Genomic DNA, 22,781 nt, shown 5'->3' with positions numbered 1-22,781 from the left:
TGCACATTTTGTGGTTTTTATGTAGGACTGGGCGTTAAAAAGATTTGATCAATTAATCAAATTTTCTGCTTTTGGAAAATTTGATTTCTGGAAAATCTGGATTTTTTAAAAATTTCATCAATGTACTTGTTTGGTTTTGTGAGTTGCCGACCCAAGAGCCGCCATTTTGTGTGGCTGGTGAGTTTTACAGCTTCTGTTTATCAACTCAAAGAAATGATTGAAATAAAAGCCAGTTTTTTATGGTATTTTCTGTGATTTTTTTAAGGAAAAAGGTAAAAAGAGAAAAGAAATTCAAATTGAAAATGACATTTAGCATAAATTTTCTACTTTTGTGTTTTTCTTATGTGGTGCAAACCACTTCAACAAATTGAAAATCACAACATTGACGAAGCACAAGTACAAATTCACTTCACCAGCGTTCTCCCAGCCCATCGATGTCAAAACAATACGTTTTTCATGCTACTCGAAGTTTTTTACTTTTTTACACAATTTGTCCACTTACAACCACAAACTTCGATGTATTTTACCGAAATGTATATGTACAATATGCATTTGTATTTAGCCTCTGCTATTCAACACTCTAAAACGACCGTCATCTTTCCACCACCACTGGTAGAAACAAAACTCCATTCATCTTCCTGTTCACTCTCATCTGTGTTTCTGTATCTGGTTATGGAAAAAAGAATCCCTCCAGCATGATGCTGCCTCACCAGAGGGATGGTGTGTTCAGGGTAATGTGTAGAGTTAGTTTTTCACCTCACTCTACCGTTCGCGTTAGCAGCATCATCTCATTCCACATGTTTGCTAAAGTGAATCTACAACTATTACAGAGTGTTTACTAGAGGTAGGCAAATTAATTAAAATTTAGATAATATTGATACCACGTCAGTATGGGTATTGGCTTTATACTAGTGTGACAAGATCAGTGCTGTAGTTTCTGATACCCTCTTTTGAGTTGTAGTTTCTCAGCTTTATGCCCAAAAAAGATTTTGTTGTGATTATTTTTTGCACTTATTGAGGAAAACACACACATTTGTGTTGCTGTTTTGATATCTATAAATTTTGTTCACATTTCTATACACAATTCAAAGGAGAAACCACAAAAATACCTAAATGTCAAAAGTCTGATATATCAAATCTAAATAATAAGTATCGGTATCAGTGTCAGTATTGTATTGGTATCTGCAATACTTGCCCTGTATTTATTCGGTATTCAGTCGATACCAAAGTATACAGTATCACAGTCCTCCAGTATTTACAGACGTTGAAGTTGAGACGTTTAGCATTATGTCTTCCAAATCTGCAATCCTATAAAACGAGAGTTCTCTGGAGTTATGTAATTCTCCCTTTCCAAAGGCATCAAAGTTCACACATGCACAAACACCTGCTACTATATCCACCTTTCAAAGCAGCAGCCCTTCAAAGTGCCTTTGAAGGAACCCTGATTACCAAACTGCCTGGAACTATAATCCAGCCAGAGCCTGCCCAACAAAAAGCCTGAGAATGTCACCACAGACTCATGGGAAATCAACTATTAGATGATTTTTTTGAATAGAAATGCATTTTGATAGTCCCTCCATTTTACATCAGCTTGGAGGTAAAAAAAAATGTGTATTAGGGCTGTCAGTCTATTAAATTTAATCTAATTTATTCAGATTACTCACTCTTTAGCATTGTGATTAATCAAAATGAATCACTATGTTTAAATTTAAAAGCTTGAAATGTAGAAATGCACATTTTCTAAAATGTTTAAAAAAAAATGTATTGTTTCAAACCAAACATGTCAGTTTTCCAGGTCTTCATATTCAGGAAGGTTTAAAAGAAGCCATTTTGTTTCAAATGTAAACATACATATCTATCTATCTATCTATCTATCTATCTATCTATCTATCTATCTATCTGTATATCTGTATATATATATACAGTATATATGTATATACTGTATATATATATACATGCGTATATATATATATATATACACATATGTAGCAAACTAGCACATGTTTGCGGAAGCACTGATGGTCTCACTCAGTAGTCCCATTTGTGCTAGCTAGATAGCACTAGTTGGCTAGACGCCACAAGCTAGCCAGCACAAGTATGTGCTGGCTAGCTTGAAGTGGGTGTGTGTGCCTGTCAGAAGGTATTTAAATGAAAAGACAGTAACATCTGTCTGTCTGTCTGTCTGTCTGTCTGTCTGTCTGTCTGTCTTTTTCAGTTACAATCCCTGCAAACTCTGTCACACTATCAGCCGCTCGTAATAATCCTGACAAGTTTCCAGACAGTTTGCTGCATATCAGCAGGAAAAGAAAAGTGACAAACACAGAAAGGGAGAAATACAAAAAGCCACAGACATCAAAGTAAAAGGGAGGAGAAGGGGGAGTGGGCTAGCACTATGTGACCAGAATGAAGCTGCGGTGTGCTAGTGATGGATGGCCTGTACCGTGCTGCTGCCCAGGTCCCCATCAGACCACCTGTGTAATGTGCTCTGCCAGTCAACGCATTCTGTGCTGGTCCATTTAAAATGACCTTTAGTCAGGAACCGGTGCGTCTCGGCCCGCTTCGCACGGAGCCCAGTTCGCCCTCATCAAACTGCATGATCCATTATTGATTTTTCAGAAAGGACTCATCCTTTTTGGGGTATTCACAGCGGAGTTCAAGGGCAGCTTCAGAAAGGCGCTCTCGGGGTTTTCACTCCAAGGGAGGCCGTATATAAATGGACTACACTTATGCAGAGCTGCAGTCCTATTGACCTCTCCAAAGTGCTTTACACTGTAAGCTACGCTCACCTGTTCGCTCGTACTCGTGGAGCGCTTTTACGTGAATGTTTTGCTTTTCATTGATACGCGTTTGCTGCCTCTGTCCTCGGCGAAGCCAGACATCTCCTGATTCGCATACGAGCGATTCGACCTTCTGAGCCACAGCCGCTGTGGAAACGTTTTAAATGTAGTTTAAGAGAGCTCCAGTCGTACTCAAGAACACTTCATCTACATGTCCAAGCACGGCAGCTGATGTCTGCGGTAGGAACATCTGCAGGAGTTAAAGTATTGGTCTAAATGAGGTGCAGCTGTGTGCATATGATAGGAGTCAAGTGCTGTTCTGTTGTTGTTTTTTTCATCAGTAATTTGTTTAGATGTTTTAATGCGTAAGTCTGGCTGTGGCTGTTTTGATTACATCTTGTAATCAAATGTGTCCTGCAAAAACAAAATGTGTTCGTCCTGCAAACACATTTTGTTTGCAGGACTAGAAAGAGATGCGGGACATTCATTCCCCTCAAACCTTTTCACATTTTGTGACGCTACAGTCAAAATGTAGAGGGTCCAGAAAACTGGGAACAAGGTTCTCTGATGAGATGAGATAAAAAGAATAAAAAAATTTTAAAAACGGTAGGTACAAAACAAGATGAGAGAAAAGAGATGAGATGAATCTTTGTTTTTGTTGTACCACAATCAACATATTTATTGATACTGGTAAGTTTTAAACTATGTAAAGAATAATAAAAAATAAAAAAAAACAATGCATGAATAGTGCAGCCATAAATTGGAAAGATAAAAATTGATGAAGATGAAACCGTTATTTCAAATGTGTTAAAGAACAAATCTCAGCAGAGAAAAATACAAACTAATAGGAGTAAGAAATTCAACTTTCAGATATAGTTTGAGAAGAGGTAGAACTAACTCAGTAGAGTTCTATTTGTGTTGGTCGAGGTTTTCCCCATCAGCCTGGCAGCCCACCAGGCTTCACTTTCCCTCTCCGCCAGGCTACAGCTAGGTCTACAGCTAACGAATTGAAGTGGGTGTGTGTGCCAGTTGCGCCGTCTGCTCCCCTGCACGTTGTCCTCATTTTCTTTTCTTTTTTTGTATGTCGGCATGCAACAGGTTTGCCATTTCTATAATTCTTCAACTTGGGCTCGTTTTCAGGGAACACTGGACCTGCATGGCTGACTTGCGGTCGTGAGTTTAAAGGTTCACTCTGAGCGGTGAAGCTTTTGTACTTGATGCGTTGGTGTACCATTTTCTGAGAACGAGCTCTCAGAGAGGGTTCAGACAAGCTGCCATGCAGGTTAACCTGCGCTGCAAGAGAACCTTCCAAATTCTTCAGTTTGAGTGTAAGATGGTACTCCTTTTCACAAAACGGTAGGATTTACAAAAGGAAAAGAAACGTGAATACAATAAATACTTGAATTGTGTACACAATAATATTTAGCTTTACTTTTTATTTAGTATTCTTACTCATCATTGTGCATATTTGGTCAAATCCCTCTTTCATTTATTTTGCTTTTAAACATGACCATTTTACACAGTTTGTCTTAACTGGTTGAATCCTTAATTAGGATTTGATTCAAGTGCAACAAACATGACATTTATTTCAATTATATGTTTTGTGTTTTCCTGTTTTAACCCTCAGCAGTTGGTGCTTCAATATTGTTAATATTGTTTTCTCATACCGCATAATTACTTAGTCATATATTCACATTTCCTGTCAGGTTTGAATGATTTTTTTTATCCATAAAATCACGGCGGGTCACCAGTGGGCTGCCCTGGCTTCGCAGGTTTTCTGAGGGAAACTGTGTTTATATTATTTATTTTTCTACCTTTGTCTCAGCAGGGTGTCTGTCTCCTGCTAAGTATCTTGTAGACATTAAGAAACAGAGCAAGGCCTGCAGGTAGTTTTATTAACTCTTCAAATAAACACAGATCCCACTGGCTGCAGGATTTTTCTTTCAAACATCATACATATTTTTTTCTCGTCCAACAAAAGAGATTTACCAATGAGGTCTATAATAAGTCAGCTTCTTTGGGAAGCGTAGGAGAGCATGTGCAGACTTGAATGAAAAGAGTGTGTTTGTGTGTGTGTGTGTGTGTGTGTCTTACCCACTCATTCACTCAATTTCTGCTTCCGATTAATCATCTTCAGTCAGTGGGCAAGAGGAAGTGCACACCCTTGAGTTTTCACCAATCCATCACAGAGCTAATGCAGAGAGAAATACAACCAACAGTGCTGTGTTTCTGAGCAGAGCAGAAACACAGCAGAGCCAACCGTAAAGAAACAGAAACTGAAGGAACACACCGTCTTCAATCAAACACCAGGCAGTAAGGAGGGCAAGGTAACACTTTATTTGACAAGGTGTGCGTAAGACTGACATGACACTGTCATGAACATGAACGAGTCTTTATGAATGTCTATGACTGTTGTCATGAAGTGTCATTTGGTAAATAATGAGACATTTAATGCAAAGTTGCTCTGAAAGTTGCATTGAAAGTCCATTAGAAGTGCTAACTTTGCATTAAAGTGTAAAGATTTAATTCATTCAGTTTAATCATGCAGACAAACGTGAAGCCAGTCACATAAGTTTCAATCCAAAGAAAAGTTTTCTATCTACGACCGCCCAGCTGATTGAATGCAGTCTCCGCATTTTCAGCAGTCTCTTCTGTAACGAGTGTGTGGTGGCAGTGGAGGGACCGCCGGCCCCCGCTAGGCAGAAGGACAACATTTTGTCCTCGACACTGATGTGTTAAAAGCACTGATGCACATTGGTGTTTGACCTTGTGATCTGAACCACTGAAGAAGATAATGCTGGTTCTGATAGAAGGGTATCAGACCACACAGTTCACCTCAGCTTCTTACATGTGTGCTTTTAATCAGAATGTCCTTGTTGACATCCACTCACAGGCTAAAGCCTCTATAATGGGTGAGCTTTAGAACTGGACAATGGGCACAAGACATAACTTTGCTTGAGCGATCTTTTAGATGATGTACACCCTTTAATAGAAATATCCTCTTCACCAGTACATTGTGCTCCATTTTCCCAAAAAGTTCAGGAATGGTTTACAGAGAAGCTTTTTTGACTTTACCTCCAATTGAGTGTCAATGGAATGAGCAAAACAACCAGGTCTGAACCCCAAAGCCTCCATTTTACAAATTAGCATCTCACTCTTACTAGGGCAGTATTATGTATTTAACAGGCATAAGGGTTGCTTGGTGCATAATTTTGCACCAAGCAACCCTAAGTGGTATGTTTTCAACCCTTATGTGTCTGACAGTCAATGAGCCATCATCTGTGAATTTACTTTAGATTTAGTCATTTTATTGTATTATCAACTACGTTAACTTTAGTTATTATAATTGTGCTGTATATATCGAACATAACTTAAAAGATTTGACTTTGTAATTTGACACCTTGAAATTGGACTCTGTCTCTTTAAGAAACTCCTGTCTTTTCCAACAATCTCAATCTCAATCGTCGCCACAGAATACCTTCTCATTGTGCCGCACAGTTCTTAGGCATGTTGGACTGAGAAGTAGCTCCTATGATGAACCCAGCAGGCTTGCAGTTTCACCAGGTGTTTGCTAATTGCCGACATCCATAATGATGCTTTCGAGTACATCAGAGCAAAAAAAAAAAGAGCTGCTTTTTTTTGTTACCATATTAATTTGTTTGTTCTCCCGTTCACTGTGAGAATACTCTAATCCAGTTCCATTTTGGGTTGCTTTGAGGGGGGAAAGGAGAGGCGATCCAATCTCAATTTGGTTTCCAAATTCTGATAATCCAGTAAGAGAGCAGTGCTACAATCAATTGGAGCTGCAGAAGCAAAACACTGAATTCTCCCATTCACATGAAACGCACACTTTTACTCACACACACACAAATACACTGTCTAATGTAATCATCTAACGTTGTTGCTGGGCCGGTGTGCTGGATTATTCATCAAAGCTGGGCAGCTGCTATGCCTTCAGGCATGTTTGTAGGATGGATCCCTAGTTGGTCCATCTCAGCTTCTACTTCAAGGCTACCACTCGCTGTAAAAACATCAGATAACCCACTGGAAATAATCAATCCACTTTGCAAATGACGAGAGTTTGTGATGCTCTTTACTTTTCTCAGCTAATATTTTTCATGAGCAGACTAAACTCTTGTAAGTTCGCCAAACTCCTTTTGGTATCATCATGGGTTCATTGAAGCTTCTGAAGCTTCTTTGTTGTGCTAACAACCCCGTTCTGCTGGATATTTCAGTTGTTTGTTTCTTTCTGAATGAACAATGGATGCTGCTGGGATGCATATTCACGTGCATATTTTTTTCCCCCACGTTTTAATTTGTGTTCATTTTGGTGCCAATGCTGTTGATGGTTTTCCCTTGAGATTGCTGTCACGGAGAATTGTTGTGTATCCTGTTTTGTTTTTTCGTTCTTTTGCGGCTTTGCAAGGTTTGGTCACACTGTTACACTGCAAAAACACAAAATCTTACCAAGAGTTTCTAGTGCCAGTATCTTAGTACATTTGAAATAAGGAGCAAATACATATTTTCAGCAAGATATAGGGGCTTGTTTAATGTAAATATTTATATAAAAGTGCTAGTTCAACTGTCAGATTATCCCAATTATAACAAGACATTTTTCCCATGTTAAAAATGAAATTATCTGCCAATGGAAGTTGTAGTTTTGCATCAGTATTAAAGAGTTATTGACTTAAAACAAACTCCTGTATATTTTTGAAAAATTACTTGCAAGTTAGTTTTGTCTTATTTCAGGTGTGCTGAGATATTTGCAATAGAAACTAGACCAAAAACACTTGGTAGGATTTTGTCCTTTTGCAGTGTGATATTACTGATAAATCTATATTTGTTTAAATGGAGGATTTTTTTATTCCAGCATTGAAATTTAAAGCACGTCCTGCAGGGGAAAAAGCAGCTAAAATTCTGAATTAGTTGTTTAAATCTATATTTAAAAACATTAGTTGTTGTTTTTTTTATTATTATTTTTAAAGTTCTTTAGAGCCACAGAAAGTCTAAAGAGCCACCTGTGGGACCGGAGCCACAGGTTGCACAAGTTGCTCTCTGTGGAATAACTCACTTCCTGAAAGGAGTGGGGGAAAAAATTGAAATATTCTATGATATTCTAATGCTTTGAGCTGGACTTGCATACTGAAGTTTTTTTTTAGTTGGTCCATATTTCCCACTAGAGGAGTTGCTCATGTGGTTGTTCTTGTCAGCTCCACTGCAGATTAAAAAACACAATCGAAGGTCATGCTTGATTTGAAGGGAACTTCAAACAGGAAGCTCATCAGTCGTCTTCACAGGACACGAGAAATCTAAGGGCCGGATATTCAGACAGAGCAAAAACCAATAAGGGAATGAGGAATATGTTGCAAGACAATAAAATCTACTCTCAATGCTCTTTTCTTTCACTTTGTTGTCTGGTTGCTCTCAGTTTTTTAAGTGATCAGGCAGCATAAATATAGAGGAGAGAGGTTCATCTAAAGGAAAACGATCACAAGTATTTATTCAGACCGGGTCTGAACGTGATCATCGCTTCAGAAGAACAGGCTCAAGGATTTCTGACTAGGAAGAAACCTTATCAGGAACAAACAGTTTCAAAAGCAGCTGATACATCGACTGGAGGCGGAGCGACTGGTTCCCTTCCTCCTTCTCCCCTCCCTCTCTGCTCACCCACTCATTCACAGGATTCACAAGATACACATGGAGAAATGTCTTCTGGACCGGAGTTTCTTAAATTTACAGATGGAATGAATCAACAGGTTGTACTTGGGACGTCTCTCCTTAGCGCTCACGTAGCAGACCTCACTTCATTTAAGCCACCTGACTCTACCGTCCCAGAGGATCCATCACTCTGCGTTTCTTAGGTCTGAGGCCGGGGTCCAGACTTTATCTTTACACCCTTCTTGCTCCAGAATGTGTCTGGCCCCTCGGCACTGCAGAACAGGACATTACCTGTCCGGATAACTACAAGAAAATTTACAAGAAACAGAAACATAAAATATAGGGGACCTAATTCAAACATCAGACTGTTCCCCTGCCTAAAAGAACCCCAGACTGAAGATTTCCTGGCCTCCAAGTCACTTAAACTAGCTCTTTTAAATACCAGATCTCTCTGTGCTAAAGCTCTATTAATTAATGATTTCATCACTGAGCATAATATCGATGTTATGTTTCTGACAGAAACATGGTTGAATGATAATAATGAATCGATCGTACTAATTGAATCTGCGCCTCCTAACTACAATTTCTTCAATGAGAATAGAAAACACAAAAAAGGAGGAGGCGTGGCTTCAATATTTAAGAATACCATAAACTGTAGTAAAATCTCTTTGGGTCATTTCACCTCTTTTGAGTATCTTGGAATTGAGGTTAAAGGCCGCAAACGAACTTTGACTGTAACTTTATACAAAACTCCAACTTTTGTGGAAAATTTCTTTACTGACTTGAATGAACTTCTATCTCTCATATGTATTGATTATGATTGTTTAATAATTGTTGGTGATTTCAACATTCATGTTGACAACCCCCAAAACAGAGGGGCAAAAAAGCTCGCTAATATTTTAGAGACTTTTGGTCTAACACAACATGTCAAACAAGCAACACACACTCAAGGACACACACTGGACCTGGTTATCAGTAAGGGTGTGAATATTTCCAATGTCTCTGTAACTGATGTCGCCTGTCGGATCACTTTGCTGTTATCTTTGAAAGTTCTTTATCTTTTAACCCACTTGGACAAACAGCAACTATCACAAAACATTCTCTCACTGAAAACACAGCAGAAACTTTTAATCAAATCTACTCTTCTTCCTCACCCTTAAGCTGTAATGATGTAGATAAGTTGGTAAATGATTTTCAGTCTAAAGTTTCAGATATTATTGATTCCATTGCCCCAGTTAAAATGAAGGTTGTGTCTGGTAAAAAGAAATCTCCATGGAGAAATGCACAAACAGTTAGATCTGCAAGACAACTCTGCCGTATGGCAGAACGAAAATGGCGTAAAACTCAACTCCACGTTCATTGTGACATATATAAGGAAAGACTACGTAACTATCATTTAACACTAAAACATGCAAGAGAGGCTTTCTTTGCAGTTGTCATAAACAAAAACATTAACAATGCTCGAACTTTATTTGCAACAGTTGACAGAATCACAAACCCTCCTGTGACGTTACCACCTGAATTCCAATGTATTGCCGCCTGCAGCCAGTTTTCCAGCTTCTTTTCAGAGAAAATTAAAAAAATAAGAGGATTAATCTGCACATCCACTATAAAGTCAGTACCAATGCTGTGCCCAAACAAAACAAATACAGGAAATATGACCCAATTTCAACTACTTAATTTTAAAACCTTAGAGGAAATTATAAGTCAACTAAGCTCCAGTTCCTGCTGTCTGGATGTTTTACCCACACATTTCTTTAAGAAAGTCCTGCCTGTTATTGCTGCTGATCTGATCCAAATAGTAAACTCATCGCTCTCATCAGGCGTTTTCCCCCAGGCTCTGAAAACAGCAGTAATCAAACCACTTATAAAAAAGAACAATCTGGACAAATCACTAATGCAGAATTACAGGCCGATCTCCAACCTCCCATTCATCAGCAAAGTTATTGAAAAAGCTGTGTGTAAACAATTAACTAGCTTCCTAACTATAACCAACCGCTTTGACTCCTTCCAGTCTGTTTTTCGTGCTCACCACAGCACAGAGACCGCCCTCATAAAAGTGTTCAATGACATCCATATAAATACGGACTGTGGCAGAACCACAGTGCTGGTTCTGTTGGACCTCAGTGCAGCTTTTGACACTGTTGACCATGACATATTACTGAATTGACTGGAGAGTTGGGTCGGACTCGCCGGTAAAGTGCTAAACTGGTTTGAATCCTACATAAAGAACAGGGATTTCTTTGTTTCAATTGAAAACTTTTCATCAAAGAGGTCAAAGGTCACATGTGGGGTACCCCAAGGTTCAACCCTAGGACCCCTCTTATTCAATATTTATATGCTCCCACTGGCTCAGGTTATAACAGGAAATAATATTAGCTACCATAACTATGCAGATGACACACAGCTCTACATTATGATGTCACCAGGTGACTCTGAACCCATCCAATCACTGAACAGATGCTTAGAACAGATAAATGTGTGGATGTGCCAAAACGTTCTCCAGTTGAACAGAAACAAAACTGAAGTTATTATTTTTGGACCTAAAGAGGAACGATCTAGAGTTATAGATCTAGAGTCAATGCACAGCTTCAGTTATTACAACTGAAAACCAGTAATCAGGCCAGAAACCTGGGAATAGTGATGGACTCTGACCTGAACCTCCAGAGCCACATAAAGACAGTTACAAAGTCGGCCCTCTATCACCTGAAGAACATTTCCAGGATAAAAGGACTGATGTCTCAGCCAGATCTAGAGAAGCTCATCCATGCATTCATCTTCAGTCGTATTGATTATTGCAACAGCGTCTTCGCAGGTCTGTCCAACAAATCAATCAAACAGTTGCAGCTGATCCAGAATGCTGCTGCTGGTGTTCTCACTAAAACCAGGAAGATAGAGCACATAACACCAGTTTTAAAGTCCCTCCACTGGCTCCCTGTAGCTCAAAGAATAGACTTTAAAATACTGTTGTTAGTTTATAAATCACTGAACGGCTTAGCACCACAATACATTAAAGATCTGCTGTTGTTGTATCAACCTTCCAGACCTCTCAGGTCTTCCGGTTCTGGTTCTGCTCTGCATCCCCAGAACCAGAACCAAACGAGGAGAAGCAGCTTTCAGCATCTATGCACCACAAATTTGGAACAAACTTCCAGAAAACTGTAAAACAGCTGAAACACTGACTTCTTTTAAATCTCAACTAAAAACCCACCTGTTTAGAATTGCATTTGAAATGTAATCAATTATAAATTTATGGATGGAACTTGACTTAATGCTTTGTTTTGATTATTGATTCTATATTGCATTGTGTTTCTGTGTTTGTAATGATGTAAAGCACTTTGAAATGTCTTGCTGCTGAAATGTGCTATACAAATAAAATTTGATTGATTGATTGATTGATTGATTGAATGGGAACTGCAGCAGAGAGTTTAGCTGGTTCTGTCATCAGAGACATCAGAGCATTTCATCTAATCATAACTGTAAGAGTAAACACTGCAGGGTTTTTTATTATATGACATTGTTAACATGGATCTGAAACTCGTAGGTACCTCCTGTCCTCCCGCCTCACTTCCTCTCTGCCGGTTCTTGACCATATAGGCGGTTGCCCAGGGCGTCAGTTGCCAAAGGGGGCGTTGGTGGGCCAACCCGAAAAAAGAAAAAGAAAAAGGAAACAAAGAAAATCTCCCAGAATTAAATAAACAAAAATTGTCCTTTTTGACAAACAAATGTACAAAAAACAAACAGTTTAATGTCAAACTGAAAACTGATTTTTACAAAATTAAAACAACTAAATAAAAATCTATAATATATGTCCAGTCCATCGCAGATAGAAGTGGAAGAAAATTCTGTAGTCTGATGGACCAAAATGAAGCTTTTCAGCGGTCAGACCAGATGTTGCATTTCCACTGTGAAGCATGGTGGTGGCATCATCATTCTGTGGGGTTACTCCTCAGCAGCAGACCCGGGAGGGACTGTAAAGGTACAGCCAAAGAATAGTCGACTAAAATACTGGCTTGGAGGGGGTGAATATTTATGCACTCTATTATTTTTAAATATTATCTTTGTTTTTGTAGAGGTCCACGATCAGTTTGACACTAAAGTGCTTTGTTTTTTTTTTTTGATATTTTGTGACAAATGTTGATGAATACTTTTATAGGTGCTGTGCATATGGAGAACATGGAAACTCCATGAAGAAAGACCCCGGGCCGGGAATCGAACCCAGGACCTTCTTGCTGCAAGGCATCAGCGCTACTTACTGTGCAGCCTGAATGGAAACGTAATGGACATTCAGTTTTGGAATATAGCCACAGATTAAATTATTGGACTGTGCCTTTATTGCTGGTGAGGAGCAGAGCTGCTCTAAATGCTGTTTGGTCAGAACGTCTCTGTCTTTATCAGCTTATTTTTGGCTTATTGGATGAAAAACCTGCTCTTGTTTTTATGTTTAAGGTTTGGTTTCCTAATGCTAGCAACATTACCTGCTGCTGTAGCTGCTCTCGAACTATCCAAGGTGCAGTGCAATTTTTTTTATTTTCTAACTCCATAATCTCAGCTAAATAATGTATGTTGAACACATCCAGGAGTTTCTCTGCTGCAGGTTTAGGTGCTGCTTGTTCTGCTCAGCAACAGTCTAATAAATCTAATCTACTTCTGTCCTGGACAGACGCGCTAAGGACACACATGGTTACTGTAAAAGTACATTTTTGCTGTGCTAATAAAATGGTTAAAGCTTCAAACTTTTCCAAATCTCCAAAAAGACAGAAAACAAGGTGCACTATAACTTCTTTCTGATACAGTTTTCCCTCATACTTGACCTTCTCGAAAGCACTCCACTTTAAAGAACCAATTTTTATTTATAAGTAAAAACTATCTTCAGGTACCAAAGTATAGCATGTCCCACAGCTTGAGTGAAAATAGCTGCAGCATGTAAACATCTGCGTGATTTTGGAGTCGATTCATACAAAGGAACACTGAAAAAAATAAGTCTCACTGACTCTTTTTTTTACAATTATGAGTTCATCTGATTAAAATCTGATAAATGTTATTGTCAGATTAAAGACAGGTGACTTTAATCAGACAATGTCAGATTTCTGAGATTAAAGTCAGAAAATTAAAGTGAGAATTCCAGGAAAAAGACAGTATACTGAGAATTAAGTCAAGATTCTGAGGGGAAAAAAGGATGAATTCTTAAAAAAAATCTGATTTTCTTTTACTTGAGTGGCCCCAGTCCTCTTCTGTATAAAGTCCCAGGAAGTGAAAAAGATGACTAAATATCGCATAGTGTTGGTCCACTTCCTGTCCAAACCTCCCCAGCACTTTCTCAGCTTTAAATTAAGATTCAGAAAAACAGAATAGTCAATTCATGGTAATACATTTTTTAATGCTGCATACAAGCAGTAACCATGTGAGGATGTTAACAAGCATGTTGTAGGTCTGAGCTGAACTTTTCACTTATTTCAACAATAACATTTTCTGCAAAAACACTTACATTTTTAGTTTTATACTTCACATTGTACAATGATAGCAATATTCTCTCCTAATCTATTAAGGAAGGCCCTCTGACCTGAGGGGATAAAATGGAACTGAAGGTGTTTACACAGCTTCTTAAATGACCTGGTATTAAATGGGTAGCTGCCTTTCTCTGGCATCACTAAAAAAAAATTTAAAGTGTCATTAATTTATTAAAAAGGTTCTTCTCTGCCCCAGAGTTCTCAGCTTGCTAACTACAAGTTTGGGCTCCAGAGTTGAGGCTGCAGGAGCCGCTGATGAATGATTTATTAGATATTTTTAAGGTGTGTTGGAGCAGAATGGAGGGCAGAAATGATGCCAACCTCAGACAGACGGGCTGGTGGTCTTTGATGAGCAGGAGAAGCGGTTCCTCCAGGCTCTGCATGCAGATCAGGCTGACCGCTCCAGGCCTGATGAGATGGAGAATAGATCTAGGCTCCTTGGATAATGGTTGGTGTTTTTGGGGGGGTTTTTTTGTTATATATCAGTAACAGATCTTTAAAACTACCCGGCAACAATCTTTTCTTTGCACTTTAAGGTGAATGAATGGTCGGTCATCACTTACAGCTGGTTGAACTACGATAAAAACAACAACAAAAATCGAATTTGTTTTTACGTAACTTTTAAGAAATAAATATTTTATTATATATTTGTTGAAAATTTTGCAGTGACCGTATGGCATGAGACAGATAGTCTGAAAAAATTTAGCTCCTCTACCTTCTCTCCTAATGCTAACTAGAAACAACCAATCAGAGCCAGGAGGCGGGTCTTAGCACTGTGAATGACCCTCCGTGTGGCGCTGCCCATTTCCTCTTACCTTCCCTCCCTTTCTCTCTGCCACGCTGCAGCTAGGTGACCTGGTCATGAATGGCCACTAGCGGTGGCTATGCTAACTAGCATGACACCAATGACAGCAGATAAACGGTTTTCCTTTAGTGGTAAATTGTTTCTCTGCTAGTGGCCCATTGAGCAGCGAGTACACAAGTTTGATTGACAGCGTTAAGCCACTCCTCCTGTCTTTAAATGGTTGTTTTTGGTCGGAAGCAGAGCATTTATTGAGACAGTAGTCACAGACATTTTATTAAAGTTACTGCAACTTTAAGGAAAGTTTTAAGTGCAGTTGTGCATAATTTTGTCTTATTCTAAGAGAAATGTTGTAGTAAAATTCCAGCACATCTTTCTGAACACAACACCGAGCGTCGCCGTACATGTCGACCTGAAGGGCTTGAAGCGTCTTCACTGATAAAACCTTGTTGTACAAAAGGCCAAGGACAGCACAAAGCATCCATTGTGAATGTTCCGTATCACATTTTCCTCTTTCGGCTCTGTTCTGGGTGGAAGGCTGTGCAGAGGGACAGAGCTCAGCAGCTTGACATTTAAGGTTTTTCTCAGGTAGCCTGACAGACTCGGCCCAGAGAGAGTAAGGTGACAAACTGATGAGAAAGAGGACATAAAGCACATTACAGCGCTCTCATGGCTGCAGCATGTCATCTGTCAGGGTTTGATGAGACCTAAGAATAAAAATACATTCCGATTTTTGTTTAATCCATGTAGATCCTCACTGTTTGCATAGTATCTTCAATTTTAAGGGCTCATTAAAGACAGCATTAGACGGCCAGAGCTCCTTTGCAGTCGGAGATTGTCCCACTGCATAATGGAGGGGCGTTTTCTCCATGGTTACTAATGATTAGGTGTGTAGCTTCTACATTATGCAGTTCTTGATTGCATCTTACTAATCTCACTTACTTATGAAGAACATGAATGCTAATCTTCTTACCTTGTAAAACATGCTTGCTGCCAGTCCTTATGACTTCCATATCTAAAGTTTACAATAAAATGACAAGTTTGCATCCTTGTCTATTTCTGCAGCCTATAGCCATCGTTACAGCAGCATTAGGCTACCAACTGTCTGTGCTTTGGTTGTTTTAACGCCTGTGATGGCAGAGCAGGACGCTTTTCTAAAGAGAGCGACATCATGTGCAAAGGGTCAGTGATTATCCTTTGATAATCATTTCATACGTCTGAAATCAAAGCATCCAAATTGAACCATTGCTGTGTTTTGTGGGTGGAGTCGATTTGAACTTCCTCTTGATTTAAACCGAGGGGAGTGAGTATACGGTCAATCAGATGTGAAGGGATTCAGTCTGGGGTTAGGGTTAGTTCAGGAAGTGTTTCTTCTTTAGTGTTTCCATCTTGATTCTCACCTGACAATGTCCAACTTTATGAAAATCACATAAGTCCCACCACATTCCACACACCGACAGCCTCAAACGGTTCATCTGCATAATGTGAGTCCATACGTCGTCAGCTCTGATTGGTGTGACGGCCCAAATGACGCGCAGTCAGTGAGTCAGCGAACAGAGGGTGATCTTGATGCTCTGACATTTGTTCGTGATGCTGGAGTTGCTAAGGAGACAAAAAGAAATGGCAGCATACGTATCCAACTTCCAGTGTATTTCTGATGCTTGAGTATGGCCCCCCACCCCCTCCCTCATCGCCGTCACCAGCTCAATCTAGAGTAGCCTTCGAGTTGCCGGTGTGACGCCACGCTCTCCGTCTCTAACAGCAGCTTCCCACCTTGCTTCCTTTTAGTCACTTCTGAACGGTCTTACAGGGAAATTGGGAAATAAAAATACTTCCGACATGCTTAAAGCTGTGAAACATGGTTAAAGTTGTTTTTGTCTCATACCATTATTAAGTTAAATAAAATGAATCAAATTATTGTTGCAAGTTTTTGAAAAATTGACAGTACAGCCCACTTAACCGTTGCTAGGTCAGCTTCCATTCCTACATATGAATACAGGTTCTAAATCCATTTATTGGGGCTGCTGCCATGTTTGCTAAACTTTGTGGATTTACCTTTTAAGAGGGCATTTCAGGGGTTTTTCTTTGTTCATTATACACAGTCATAAGATTTATAACAATCTACTGAAAAATGCTTTATAACTTTAGAAAAGGTTATAAAGCACTGACACAGATCGATCAGCACAGATTGATATTATACTTTCAGATTCCCTTATGAGATTTCATTTTATCTTTGTGTTGTAGTTTCTCAAATCTGCCTAAAAAAGGATTTCTTTTAACAAAATAATTCAGAGGAAAAACCACAAAAATGCCTAAATGTTTGAAACATTAAAAAGCATCTGGATCTGGATCTGGATCTGGATCTGGATCTGGATCGATATCAGAGCAATCCTAGCATGATAATATTAATACTTTAGTGCCATATTCCCTTATGAAAGCTCATTGTTTTGTAGTTTCTCAACTCTAGCCCCAAAAAAGATTGATTTTCCCCTCAAATCTTTTTTTTTTTTGCAAGTTAATAAGGAATAAACTCACACAAATGAGCTTTTCTACTGTTTCTTGTTATCTTAATATGTTTTTAAAATATTTAAAAAAATTTAAAAAACATCTCAATGTCATAAGTTTGATAAGTCAAACTTAAATAATAAAAATATTGGTATCAGCATTGATGTTGGAGCAATACTAGCATGATAAGATCTATGCTTTAGTTTCAGATTCCCTGATGATTTTTTTTTTTTTTCTATTTTAAGGTGGTTGTAGTTTCTCAACTTTACCTCAAAAGAGATTTTGTATGATTTTCTTTCAAATTTAAATATGTTTTTGCATTTTGTTTAGGAAAAAAAACACATACAAATTTGTTCTTCTGCTATTTCTGGTTATCTTGTTAATATGTTTTTAAACTACAACTGAAAACTTTACTCAAAATCAAAGACTAACAAAATAATGCAAAAGAAAAAAACCCACCTATGTCAGACTAAATAGTAAAAAGTACATCAGTATATCGGTATGTATCGGCGTTGGCGATACTGTCCCTGTATTTATTTGGTATCGAATCGATATTATAATAGCATCGCTCACCTCTGCTGTACATATTAGGATGGACGGCCAGCCTGTCACCTGTTGGTGTGCAGTTCCAGGTGCTGGTAGTTTTACCGGGAAATGCTGCCAGGCGTGGGATCCTGAGTACTGTACACTCCTGTACCACATCCAGACCTCTGGGTATCCGGTGACATCAGCACTGATTCCCAGTGGAGGAGAAAGTAAAGCAGGAAGGTGATCCTCTCTTAAGAGAGAACAGGAGAACAAAAAAAAACAACAGAGCAGGAAGGGGAGGAAAGGTTCATGTTTCAAACACAGGAGTAATTAGCTGATATGGATTGTGTAATGGTTGCTTGAGTGACTGATGATGGTCCGAAGGATATTACACGCTATTAACTTGGGATTTCAGCCAACATCTGCACTGGTACCCTCTTCACTGCGTGTTGATGTGATCTAAGGATGATCTTTTTATGCTCCTTTGATGAGTTCCTTTTCTCAGTACTTCATTTGAAGCTCTCTAATGAGCTCAAGGCACACACACACACACACACACACACACACACGCACACAACTTGTGAAAAGCCATCAGATATTTAATATGTGTTCTTACGGGCCCTCGGCGCTGATGGATCGATGAGAACGACAGAGCACAACGTAATAGATTGTCCCTTTCAGGAGCGTTCGCTCATTTGGATGCCCGGAGCCACAAACTGAATATGCAGCAGGGCAAAAATGTTCCTATTGACATCTACATGCGTGTGCATACACACATTTTGTCAGGAGAACGCTGATTAACGGCCAGAATGTGTTTGAAGGCAGTAAACAGCGTGTGTTCCTGCCTGATTGTAACCGGAGGGCGGACACGTGAGCTACTGGTGGCATCAATTAAAGAAAGCTCATGTGGTTTTGTGATGATTCTTGTCATGTTTACTTCACCCGATCTTGTTAGCCGTCTCCCGAGCCTCCAGCGGGCCGCCTCGGCTCTTTACGTTTGAGTAAAAAATGAGCCCAGTGCTCGGATTAAGGATTTCTTTGTGTCTCCGTGTTTTAGTTCTCTGATTGCTGTGAGATTCAACCTGCAGGGAATAAAAATATTTGACAAGCAAATACGTTTGGTTTTTTTTTTATGCTTGTGTGTGTGTGTGTGCAGAAAACAGAAAAATGTCTTTGATGTACCTCAGTCGGATTTCATGGTATTGGTTCTGAACAAATCTTTAGCTTTGGAAGCGTGCAGACCCACTTCTGAATTTTTAGTTCACCACCATTGTTATTGGGCCTCTAGTTTTAGAAAGAGTCCAAAAAACCTGCAGCATTGTTACATGTTGGGGTTCGCTGCTGACAAAAATCGGAAGAAAAGAAACCCTGAAGTAACCAATTCTGAATGGCTGAAAAGCTGATGGATGCATGTAGAAAACTGTTGTGTTTGTTGCATCACTTCATCCTGCAGTCCTCTGTAATTGTTCATCCGAGCCGAAAGGTCATATGTCAAACTTAAACGATAAAAAGCATCGGTATCAGCGATACTTGTCCTGTATTTACTAAGTATGAGGTTGACACAAAAACATGAAGCTTCACACACCTTTAGTTTCCTATTAGTTTGCACGTAAATGAGCTACAGCTAAAGGGCGCTTCCACCCAATTTTTCTCTGCCTCGAGTGTCTTTAATCTGCTTTAGTTTAAAAACTAAAATACTTACACACGTCAGACCTGGACTGGATTACTCCACTCTGATAGCAGACTATTTACAACTTGATTTGTGAAATATTGAATAATATGCAGGATACATTTTTGATAAACTAGCAAAAATAAACTATTTTTAAGTTGATTGTTAGGAGTGTATTGACATTTAGTCGCCAGCAAGTTCTTAAATGTAAGCAGTTGTTCTCATACTTGGCTTTTAACTACTACTACTTTATCCCTAGTTACTAACACCGATGTAGTCAGGAAATGAAAAGTTTCTTCCCACTAAACTCAAGCCCCTAATCATCTTTATTTTATTCAAATTTTGACATATCGGTGTCCCATGTCTATCGTGTTGCACAACACTCTGTATGAGTGTAATCTGGCCGCTGTTCTGACCGCTCTCCTGTCTGTCCTCCACAGACAGTAACTTTGTCCTGGGGAACGCCCAGGTCCAGTCCCTGTACCCCATCGTCTACTGCTCCGACGGCTTCTGCGAGCTCACCGGTTACGCCCGCGCCGAGCTCATGCAGAAGAGCTGCGCCTGTCACTTCCTGTACGGCCCGGAAACCAGCGACCGCTCCACGGCCCAGATCCAAGGAGCGCTGGACGACAGGAGGGAGTTCAAAACGGAGCTGGTGTTCTACAAGAAGGAAGGTGAGACCAGAACCTGCAGAGTTCTGGATCCATCAGCAGAAACACTGAGAGTCACTTCAACCCCTTCTGTGTTCATCCTGGATGTGTTTATGATCACATGTGGTTCCCATGTTTCACATGTGATCAAGTATTTTGTTCATGTGATCCATGGTTTCCATTATTTTGTAATTGCACATATGTTCAACTATTTCACGTGTTTCTGTGAGGATTTGGTTTTCTGTGTGACAATTTAGTTCCTGTGTCGTCTTGTCTGCCCCTGATCGCTCCCAGCTGTGTCTTGTGTTCCCTGATGACCTCGTGTGTATTTAGTCCCACCCGCACCCCCTGCTTCCTGTCGGATCCTTGTTGTGTCATGTGTCTAGTGTCCTGTAACCCCCAGGTTACCTACCAGTGTCTGTGTTTCCTTGCCTCGTTGCTCACCTGGATTTCTGTTCTCCTGTGTGTTTGTCATTAAATCAACATTATCACTACAAACCACCGCGTCCTGTCCTCACCGACTACAAACCACAACTCATGACAGTTCCACACATGACGGATGTGTTTCAAATGTGCATTCCTTGCGATACACATGGGCTTCACATATTTTATGTAACACATGGGATACATGTCTAGCACACGTGCCTCACGTGTGATGCATGTTTCACGTGGGCATCATGTTTTACTGTCTCAAATATTTACAAATGTGAGACAAAATGTGATGCACATGTTTTATATGTGTCTTATGTGTTTCCCACATGTGTATCACATATACAACATTTCACACATGTTTTATGTGATGCACGTGGGAAAACATGTGATACACACATGATGCACATGTGGTACACAAGTGCATCACATGTGTAGCCTGTGTGATATACATGGGCTACACATGTGTATCATATGTGTTATATTTCATACAGATGTGGAAATATGTGATACCACATGGGAACCACATGGGTTTCTACCATGAAACGTTCCAAAACCACATGTATACATGTGATTTTAGATGTGATTCATGTAATTCACATGTGAACATTTGTGTGAAGCACATGAGCATTTTCCAATGAGTTTCACATGTGAATTTCATGGGATTTTTTTGTAAGGTGTACAGAGACCACAGCCACTCACCATTAGCTTAAACATGGGAGACTCCACAAAAAATACTTAGAACTGTCTGTTTAAATAGTTAAAACAACGAAATGTTGAGTCGTTCCTTTTGAGGAAATTCACAATAAATTCAAAATTTAGTAGCCAACTTTTCACTTCTTAAAATCTTCCAGTTTTATGTCACATAATCACGCCGCTTCTGATAAAAAGAAACAGTTCAAATGAATTACAAAAAGCAAAAAATCAATATGGCATAGCTACTGTATCGATTTTCTGATGGAAATTTGCTTTTACTGACAAAGCCAGTCAAGGACTAATTACTACTGACTCTCCCACTTCCAGAGTAGTTTTATATTTGGTGAAAATAAGGACGTGAAGACAAGAAATGACAGCTTTGAACCCTGTGATGTAACAGCATACTCCACATCTAAACAGCTCACCGAATAAAATGTTTTCTGTCCAAGGCAGTCCTCAGGAAGTGCAGGAATTCTATTTTCACGTACAGTATGTGTTGGATTATTAGCAATTTTAGATGATATTTTTGAATTTAGTGTTTGTCCTTTTAGGATTTTGCAAAGATTGTACCATTTTGTACTTGAGGTGTTTACAAAAAACCTGATTAACAAGAACAAAAAGCCAAAAGCTGTGTAATCAGAGTAAATCAGAGGATAAGCTGTTAAATGGAATAAGAGTATCAGTAGATAAAAAGCAGAAGCTCTGGAAATGCTTAAGGAGAAGCCATAGATCTAACACATTACATTTTGTTTTTCTTTTTTTTAATGATTTTTATAATTCGTTTCTTGGTAAAAGTGAAAACATCTCCACAGAAGAAGCATGAAGAGTTTGAAGCTGTTCCTTTACCAAGGACTCTATTTTTAGGGATTCTCCTCCACACGCTCCTTCTGAGAAATCGGCTCTTTGTAACTGGCCCCGAGTTATTAGTGAGAGACGTGTTCATGTGCAGAATCCAAATCATGTTCAAACTTTTTATTTCCCCTTTCAGAAGTGTAAATTTGTTGAAAATAAAATCTGCAAAAGGGAATTCCAGGAGAGCAATCCTAATTACTATTAACTGAGTTTTTTTTTCTTTTCTTTCTATGGTTTAAAATTATAACTTCTAACATTTAAATAAACTAATTGGCAGATCGAATACTGATGCGACATTGCAACTCAGACATAATTAAGATATACGGTATATAAATAATAACATACTCATACTATTTAAGTCGAGATCTCTGCAAGAAACCAGAGAGCAGATTGTGATTTAGGGAAACAGGACAACCGAAGCCTGGGGGAGTGAAAAATGAAGTCCTGCCTCATTTAAAGTGTGAATGTTGTTAAACAGCTCTGAGGACCACACAGACATCCTCATGAAATCATTTTAATTCTGTAGAAAACGTCTGTTTCTCCACTCGCTGATTGGCAGCAATGTTGCTGTAGACGAATGATGATGAATTCTTCATTGCTTTGATGTCTGACCTTTGATCTGTGAACCAAATTCAACTGTTTTCCTCTGACAGGTCAGATAAACCAGCAGGAGTTTTCTCGTTGCTCTGAGCAGACCCTTGGCTA

At 39.2% G+C, this 22,781-nt stretch overlaps 1 protein-coding gene across 1 annotated transcript in view; it reads left to right on the top strand.

Annotated features, from left to right (window-relative positions):
- The window catches only part of kcnh3 (potassium voltage-gated channel, subfamily H (eag-related), member 3), a 168,086-nt gene that overhangs the window by 72,079 nt on the left and 73,226 nt on the right, over positions 1 to 22,781 (top strand). Inside the window, exon 2 of the mRNA XM_028022865.1 lies at positions 19,890 to 20,123. Coding sequence (XP_027878666.1) covers positions 19,890 to 20,123 — 234 coding nt within the window. The remainder of the gene's footprint in view (positions 1 to 19,889; positions 20,124 to 22,781) is intronic.

This window comes from Xiphophorus couchianus, chromosome 7 (genome assembly GCF_001444195.1).
Source record: "Xiphophorus couchianus chromosome 7, X_couchianus-1.0, whole genome shotgun sequence".
Lineage (NCBI taxonomy): Eukaryota > Metazoa > Chordata > Actinopteri > Cyprinodontiformes > Poeciliidae > Xiphophorus > Xiphophorus couchianus.
Note: the sequence above shows the minus strand (reverse complement) of the source record. Positions and strands in the feature narration are given on the sequence as shown.